Source organism: Chiloscyllium plagiosum, chromosome 40 (genome assembly GCF_004010195.1).
Source record: "Chiloscyllium plagiosum isolate BGI_BamShark_2017 chromosome 40, ASM401019v2, whole genome shotgun sequence".
NCBI lineage: Eukaryota > Metazoa > Chordata > Chondrichthyes > Orectolobiformes > Hemiscylliidae > Chiloscyllium > Chiloscyllium plagiosum.
The window spans coordinates 21,239,600-21,248,808 of record NC_057749.1 but is presented as its reverse complement, the minus strand read 5'-3'; the positions used below and the strand labels follow the sequence as shown (position 1 = coordinate 21,248,808).

At 47.9% G+C, this 9,209-nt stretch overlaps 1 protein-coding gene across 1 annotated transcript in view; it reads right to left on the bottom strand.

The window, feature by feature from the left end:
* Positions 1-9,209, bottom strand: part of alpk3a (alpha-kinase 3a) — a 48,956-nt gene that overhangs the window by 3,774 nt on the left and 35,973 nt on the right. Inside the window, exon 10 of the mRNA XM_043680124.1 lies at positions 488-536. Coding sequence (XP_043536059.1) covers positions 488-536 — 49 coding nt within the window. The remainder of the gene's footprint in view (positions 1-487; positions 537-9,209) is intronic.

The window sequence follows — 9,209 nt, the reverse complement described above, 5'->3', positions numbered from 1 at the left end:
CTAACCTCCCCTCGCTACCTCACACTAACTTCCCCCACACTACCTCACACTAACCTCCCCTCGCTACCTCACACTAATTTCCCCACCGCACTATCTCACACTAACCTGTCCCTTCCCCTCACCACCTCACACTAACCTCCTCTTCACTAGGTCACAGTAAGCTACCTTTCACTAGCTCACACTAACCTCCCTCTCAACACTTACCTCCTCCTCTCTACCTCAGCCTTACTCCTTGCCCCCCTCACTACCTCAACCTTATCCCCAGCCCCTTTGTATGGCAGTCCCCTATTTCACTCTGTTTCCGATAATCTACAGCTCCTGCTATCTCTTTATCTGGCTCGCTCACAAACTCTAGGTGAGACAATCCATGGTATTGAAGCCACCACCAAAGTTCAAGTTGTTGTTGTAGAGAGAGCACATTTTATATATTTTCACCCTGGTCTGGACTGCGATAGCACTTCCTGAGATGCTCCCAAGGTTGACTTACCCTTTGGGAGTTGTTGCAATCTGCACATCGGTAAGATTCAGTCCCACTCCTGTACAGAGAATCAGACAGAGAGAGAACACAAGGTGTATTTAGAGCTGTAACCTCTGCTATAATAGAGACAGACCCACCCTCCCCCGCCCCATCGCAATCCAGGCACCTTCACTGGGATCAACCTCCTCTGGCACGTTTATTACCACGGAGACCATCCCATTCACCGGGTTATGTTGGAATGGCATCACCAGATGGGTGCTCCTCAATCAGCTCACCCTCACCCCACCCCACCACTCACCAAAAAAATCAGCGACCACTGACAGAGCCCCATTATCTCCCTGAGCTGGGGGACGCGATATAGGCAGGGAGGGACCTGCTGTGGAACCCCTTTCATCTCGCACTCATCAGGACAGATGCAAGAATGCCAAAATTCAATGGGAACATTAATTTACACTACACTACGCAAGGGTACAGAATGATCGGCAAGTTAGCCGTACCTGTTAGAGGTGTTACCACGGAGATTGCACCAATTACTCCCCCTCCCCCGGTTTTATTTAATTCACAAAAGGTTCAGTGTTGGGTCATGTTCTGTCAATTTGCAGAGGGTGGTCCCTGAGTGTGAACATATGCAGCTTCGGGTTAGTGTAAGGGAGACACACTGTGAGCTTGATCAATAACGCTAACCTCCCCCTCACTACCTCACACTAACCTCCCCCTCACTACCTCACACTAACCTCCCTCACTACCTCACACTAACCTGCCCCTCACTACCTCAGCACTCACCTCCCCTTCCTCTTTATTGGTTGTGAGTGTAGTCTCAGTGCTCTCGGAGTTGTTTGGAACGTCTTGTCCAGTTGCAGAATGGGATTTAACATTACGTGTTACGTTCTGAGTTTCTTAGCGCAGGTTGCTTGATATTTCACAGAATCCCTCCAGTGTGGAAACAGGCCATTTGGCCCAAAAGGTCCATACTGACCTTCCAAAGAGTATCCCTGCCAGACCAATTCCTGTACCCCATTACTCTACATTTGCCATGACCAGTGCACCAAACCTACACATTCCTGAACACTATAGGCAATTTAGCATCTTTGGACTGTGGGAGGAAACCGGAGCACCCAGAGGAAACCCACACAGACATGGGGGGAATGTGCAAACTCCACACAGACAGGGCTCCGATGGATTCAGTGAGTTCCCAGATATCATCATTGGGACTCACGGCACCAGGATCATGGCCACAGGTATATGAACAGCACACTGTGAGGGAGGTCAGAGACCAGGAGTCCAAAGAGTATCCCACCCAGACCAATTCCTGTACCCCATTACTCTACATTTGCCATGACCAGTGCACCAAACCTACACATTCCTGAACACTACGGGCAATTTAGCATCTTTGGACTGTGGGAGGAAACCGGAGCACCCGGAGGAAACCCACACAGACATGGGGAGAATGTGCAAACTCCACACAGAACCTGGGTACCTGGCGCTGTGAGGCAGCAGTGCCAACCACTGAGCCACTGTGCCCCCCCCTTTTCAGTAGCCCGATGCCTGTGTGGAAAAATTCAAACAGCGGGCTTCTTTTAGTGCAGCCAGGGGATCCCCTTACTGTTTGAGAATTGCAACAAATAAGAGAGACGGGCTGTGGAGGTCAGGACAAATGTCACTGCCGCTAAAGGCCCTGTCCCTCCTCATCCAATCTCGTTGACTCCAATGTTAGGAAATTTCTGGTACAGGGAGCCAGTGCCCCATTTACCTTCTAATGGACAGATTCTGAAAATAAACCTGAAGGTGCTGGAAGAAGCACAGCAAGTTCCTCCAGTGCTCCCAGCAGGAGGCGCTGGTCCTCTACAATGTCCCCAGTGACCTGGCAGAAAGAAATTCAGCCCCGGGCAGCACGCAACCAGGTTAATCAGGGCCAAGTTCATAAGTAAAATCCAGGCAATAGCTGCAATTGATGTTGCTGATTCCTGGTGGAAACACCAGAAGAAGTGGGGCTTCGATCAGCCAAATCCTGTGGCTAACCAGACACCCCATGTCAGCACAGAAAGGGCCAGGGCAAGATCAAACAGGTATCCACGTTCATCACAAAACACTCAGGGCATTCTGTCCATGTCAGTCCTTTGAAGGATTAGTTTGTCTCAATCCCCATTTCTTTTCCCCCTTGGTTCCTGGAAATATTTGCTGCTTCGGGTATAAATCCTTTCGAGACTCATGCTAAAGCGTTCTCCCATTGCCCTTTACTGCGGGATAATCAAGGAGGGGGTTACCCATGCCAGACAGAGATGAGCAGGAATCTCTTCTCTCAAGAGCGGAGTGAATCTGTGGACCTTTTCACCGCAGGGGCTGGGTCATTAAAAGTGCTCAAGGCTGAGACAGATTTTTAACCAGTAATGGCACCAAGGGGTGACGGCAAAAGGCAGGAAAGTGGAGGTGAGGATTACCAGATCAGCCATGATCTCTTTGAATGATAGAACAGACGTGATGGGCTGAATGGCCTACTTCTGCTCCTAGCTAATAAACATTTCTCATCAGGTTCATTTGTCAATAACATTAAAGCTATATAAGTATCAACTTGGTGTAATTTTGTGCAAGGCTACTTCCCAATGCACTGTGTAAATATTGGCAAACAAACACTTCGCGCCATTTACACTGGTGGGCGGGCTCTGACGTAATAAATTTGAAGTCTATAAATAGAGTATTCACGCGTTCCCTGTTTATAGTCAACTCACTGCTTCCTGGCCTTTCCTGAACTGGGCTCCGATGGATTCAGTGAGTTCCCAGATGTCATCATTGGGACTCACGGCACCAGGATCATGGCCACAGGTATATGAACAGCACACTGTGAGGGAGGTCAGAGACCAGGAGTCCACAGACACAGCACGGATGCAGAAACCAGACACACGGCCATTGAAGATGGATGAACAAGCTACCAATAGTTTAATGCATACCTCCAAAGACATTAAGATTGTCCATGCCTTAGAAAGAATCAAGCTACTCTGGGACTTCATAAGATGGGATACCGTGCACAGTTAATGGTAGGGTCCTGGGGAGTGTTACTGAACAGAGAGACCTTGGAGTGTAGGTGCATAGTTCCTTGAAAGTGGAGTCGCAGGTAGACAGGGTGGTGAAGAAGGCAATTGGCACTCTGGTCTTTGTTGGTCAGGACACTGAGTTGGGAGGTCATGTTACGGCTGTGTAGGACATTGATAAGGCCACTGTTGCAACTTTGTGGACAATTCTGGTCGCCCTATTATAGGAAGGATGTTGTTAAAATTGAGAGGACGCAGAAAAGATTTACAAGGATGTTGGAGGGTTTGAGTTAGAGGGAGAGGCTGAATAGGTGGGGGCTGTTTTCCCTGGAGCATCGGAGGCTGAGGGGTGACCTTATAAAGGTTTATAAAATCATGACAGGCATAGACAGGGTGAATAGACAAAGTTGTTTCCCTGGGATGGGGGAGTCCAGAACTAGAGGGCATAGGTTTAGGGTGAGAGGGGAAAGATATAAAAGGGACCTGAAGGGTAATTTTTTCAGGCAGTGGGTGGCACGTGTATGGAATGAGCTGCCAGAGGAAATGGTGGAATATAGTACAATTACAACACTTAACAGGCATCTGGATGGGTATATGAATAGGAAGGGGTTAGAGGGAGATGGGTAAAATGCTGGCAAATGGGACTGATCAGATTGGGATGTCTGGTCGGCACGGATGAGTTGCAGTGAAAGGTCTGTTTCCATGCTGCACATCTCTATGACTCGAAGGTATGGGAACAGAATACGGCCATTTGGCCCATCGAGAATGCACTGCCATTCCATCAGGCTGATGTGTTTTTCGATCCCATTCTCCTGCCTTCCCTTGTCCCTTTACTAATCAAAAACTTCTCGACCTCTGTCTTCAATACATTCAACGACTCCGCGGCAATGAGCTTCACAGGGTCACCACCCTCTGGCTGAAGAAGCCCCACCCCATCTCAGTTCTCAAGCGTTTTCCCTTCACTCTGAATGTAACTCAAATCATAGCCTGCAATCACCAATGAATAGAAGTGGACTCAATAAAACACCAAACATTGTAGGGGAGTCTGAGGCAGTTCCAACTCCTTCAAACACCATCTTCCCTCAGATGAACAAGTGCACGATATAGTTACAGTAACAAGGTCAACCAGGTAGAGCTCATCGAATATGAGTTCCCTGATTGGAGCCAATCAGGGAGCCCTGGCTGACAGATATAAACAGGAGGGTCAGACATCCTGTTCACTCTGAGAGTTGGCTCTGGGGGAGCTGGATCAGTGTCAAGGACTCTCCACATGTAAATAAAGGGGGACTTGGGGACACACATTACATCTATACCATCCAATACAGTCCGAAGATGTGCAGGTTAGGTGAATTGGCCATGCTAAATTGCCCACAGTGTTCAGGGATGTGTGCGTTAGGTGCATTAGTAAGGGGTAAATGTAGAGTAATAGGGTTGGGGAATGGGTGGGTTACTCTTCAGAGGGCCGGTGGGGGCTTGTTGAGCCAAGTGGGCCTGTTTCCAGACTGTAGGGATTCTGTGATTGTATGAATACAGTCGATGGTCAGTGAGCTGAGAAATCCTTTGGGCATCCATTAGGCCCAGGCATTTGAAATGGAACTTGACAATTTCCTACGACACACCAGTAAACAAAAGGATTGCTAAAGATGCAAAAGATCTGAAACTGAAACAAAAACTGCTGGAGAAACCAATTCTGAAGAAGGGTCAGAGGACTGGAAACGTCCATTCTGCTTTCTCTTCATCAGCGCCACCAGACCTACTGAGTCTCTCCAACAATTTCTGTTTTTGTTCCAGTAACCGGGTCCTCTATCCCTTTGAACACTGGGTTGGTTGTATCACTGCCCAGACTGACAGGCATCTGCTAAGATTAGTTTAACAAGTATGCATGGGATATGTCAGAGAAACAAGGATATTCACTGTGCACAGGATAGCTGTCAATATCCATCTCAGCTTGGTCTATTTCGGGGATCTGCTGTGTTCAGTTTGCTCTCCAGAAATTCCCACAGATCATCAATTCGCTCCACAGTTTCTCAAGGTTACTGCTCAGAAGCTAATCTGAGCTGTAATTCCCATCCTATCACTGTGCTGATGACAGCTTTACCCTACGTCAGAGAAAACAACCCAGGGCAGCAAGATTCCAAACTGAGTAACAATCTCATCTCCCTTACTTTGTTGAGAGAGATCTCTATCACTGCCAGTGATGGCAGGTACATTTTTATTTACAACGAGTGAGGGTTGTTCATGAATCAATAATTCCACCCATTGTTTAGTATCAATGGGAAACAGCAGTGAGATCTTACTCAGCATGGGATGTAGGCATCACTGGCTTGGCAAACATTCATCGCCCGTCCCTAACTGTCCTTGAGAAGGTGGTGGTGAGCTTCCTTCTTGAATCATTGCAGACAGTGTGCTGTAGGTGTGCTGTCTCACAGCACCAGGGGCCCGGGTTCAATTCCAGCCTCGGGTCACTGTCTGTGAGGAGTTTGCAAGTTCTCCCCGTGTCTGCGTGGGTTTCCTCTGGGTGCTCCGGTTTCCTCCCACAAACCAAAGATGTGCAGGTTAGGTGGATTGACCATGCTAAATTGTCAATAGACTTGGGTGCATTAGTCAGGGGTAAATATAGGGGAATGGGTCTGGGTGGATTACTCTTCGGAGGGTCGGTGTGGACTTGTTGGGCCGAAGGGCCTGTTTCCATACTGTAGGGAATCTAATCTAGGTATTTCCCCCAATGCAGTTAGGGAGATATCTCCAGGGCTATGAACCATTAACAGTGGAAGAAGGGCGATATATTACCAAGTCAGGATGATTTATTGCTTGGAGGGGAGCTTGCAGAGGGTGGTGTTCCCAGCCATATAGGGTCTTGATCTTTGTAGATGGGAGACATTGCGGCTTTGGAAGGTGCTGTCAAAGCAGCTTTGTCATAGTGTATCTTACAGAGAGGACACACAACTGTTACTTGGTGAAAGTGAGGACTGCAGATGCTGGAGATCAGAGTCAAGATTAGAGTGGTGCTGGAAAAGCACAGCAGGTCAGGCAGCATCCGAGGAGCAGGAAAATCGACATTTCAGGCAGGAGCCCTTCATCGGGAATGAGGCTGGGAGCCTCGGGGATGGAGAGATAAATGGGAGGGGGTGGGGCTGGGGGAAGGTAGTTGAGAGTGCAATAGGTGGATGGAGGAAGGGGTAAAGGTGATAGGTCAGAGAGGAGGGTGGAACGGATAGGTGGGAAGGAAGATTGACAGGTGGGACAGGTCACGAGGATGGTGCTGAGCTGGAAGTTTGTAACCGGGTAAGGTGGGGGGAGGGGAGGTGAGGAAACTGGTGAAGTCCACATTGACGCCTGACTGTGACCGTGCATCAGTGGATGCTTGGAGATGTGGTGCCAATCAAGCAGGCTGCTTTGTCCTGGATGGTATTGAGCCTCTGGAGAGTTGTTGGGAGTTACACCCATCCAGGCAAGCAGGGACTGAGGTAATCACAACCAGGTCAGCTATCTGGACCTCGTAGAATATGAGTTCTCTGGTTGGGGTTCTTAACCCGATCCATCAGGGAGCCCTTGCTGATAAGAGGCGTGTCAGATGTTCTGACACTGTGGGTGCTGGCTCTGAGGGAGATGGACCGCTATCAAGGTCTTTCCAGGTGTAAATAATGAGTGACTTGGTGACAAGATACTGGCCTCTGTGGCATTATTTCAAACATAGAACAAAGTAAATTACAGCCCAGGAACAGGCCCTTCAGCCCTCCAAGCCTGTGCCGATCTCTACCACACGGCTGTAAACCCTTATGCTGATTAAACCAAACACTCAGAAAAGTTCACCTCGTCTCGTAATCTGTTAAAATATGAGTGACAAGAGAACTCCCCAAATTCCTCTATTGAAAGAAAAAATATCTACTTTACTCTTTAACTCTAAAAGTGAACATTAAGTAACAACTATTTACAACTCTAAACTTCCTTTCCCTTAAATGCTTGTAATCTATCTTTCACTCTATAACAATATACTGATCCAATAAATGTCCCTATTAAAACTACCTCAACTTAATTTTCCAAAACCAGACAGCAGCTCTGATCGTGGCTGTTGGTTTTCTGCTGTAGATCTCCCCGGGTCGTCTTTGGTCTTTTGCTGCAAAGGTGTTTCATATGAAAAAGGTCCATTTGATAGAGTGGTTTTTGGGCAGTCTCTCAATGGCAGTTGGTGCGCTCTCTCTCTGTCTCTCTTTGTTCTCTCTCTCTTTGCTCAGCTAAGAACCTTCTCTCCCTTCCTTTTAGATCCTGTCTAAACCCGTCGCCTATTTTCTAAGGATCTGTATCGCGCTGTTCCTTGCCAATTCACGTATCTGTCTGGATACATCTTAAATGACGCTATCGTGCCCACCTCTACCACCTCCACTGGCAACGTGTTCCAGGCACCCAGCACCCTCTGCATGAAGAACTTTCCACGCATATCTCCCTTAAATCTTTCCCCTCTCACTTTGAACTCATGACTCCTAGTATTTGAGTCCCGCACTCTGGGAAAAAGCCTATTACTATCCACCCTGTCGACACCTCTCATGATTGTGTCAACCTCAATCAGGTTCCCCCCTCAACCTCTGTCTTTCTAATGAAAATAATCCTAATCTGCTCACCCTCTCTTCACAGCTAGCGCCCTCCATACCAGGCAACATCCTGGTGACTCTCCTCTGCACCCTCTCCAAAGCGTCCACATCCTTTTAGTAATATGGCAACCGGAAGTGTCCACAGTATTCCAAATGTGGCCCAACCAAAGTCGTATACAACTGTAACATGACCTGCCAACTCTTGTACTCAATACCCCGTCCGATGAAGGAAAGCATGCCGTATGCCATCTGGACCACTCTATCGACCTGTGTTGCCACCTTTAGGGAACAATGGAACTGAACACCTAGATCTCTCTCCATCAATTTTCCCCAGGGCGTTTCCATTTACCGTATAGTTCACTCTAGAATTGGATCTTCCAAAAAGCATCACCTCGCATTTGCCCGGTTTGAACTCCATCTGCCATTTCTCTGCCCAACTCTCCAATCTGTCTATATTCTGCTGCATTCTCTGACACTCCCCTTCACTATCTGCTACTCCACCAATCTTAGTGTCATCTGCAAACTTGCTAATCAGACCACCTATACCTTCCTCCAGATCATTTATATATACTTCAGGGCATCACACGCCTGATTTGTGCTTTGTAGATGTTGGACGAACTTTGGGGAGTCAGGAGGTGACTTACTCACTGCAGGATCCCTAACCTCTGAGCTGCTCTTGTTGCCATTGTGTTTAAATGGCTGGTCCAGTTTAACATTTGATCAACGGTAATCCCCAAGATGTTGATAATGGGGGATTCAGTGATGCTAACAGTACTGAAGGCCAAGGGGCAGATTGTCTCTTGGTGGATATGGTTATTCCCTGGAAGTTATATGGTGCATTTGTTACTTGGCACATGTCAACCCAAGCCTGGATACCGTCTAGATCTTGTTGCATTTGGACACGGACTGCTTCAGCGAATGGGGCTAAACATTGAGCAATCATCGGTGAACACTCCCACTTATGATGGAGGGAAAGTCATTGGTGAAGCAGCTGAAGATGGTTGGGGCTAGGACACTACCCTGAGGAACTCTTGCAGAGATGTCCTGGAGCTGAGATGGCTGACCTCCAACAACCACGACCATCTTCTGAAGAGTCCATCTGGACTTGAAATGTTA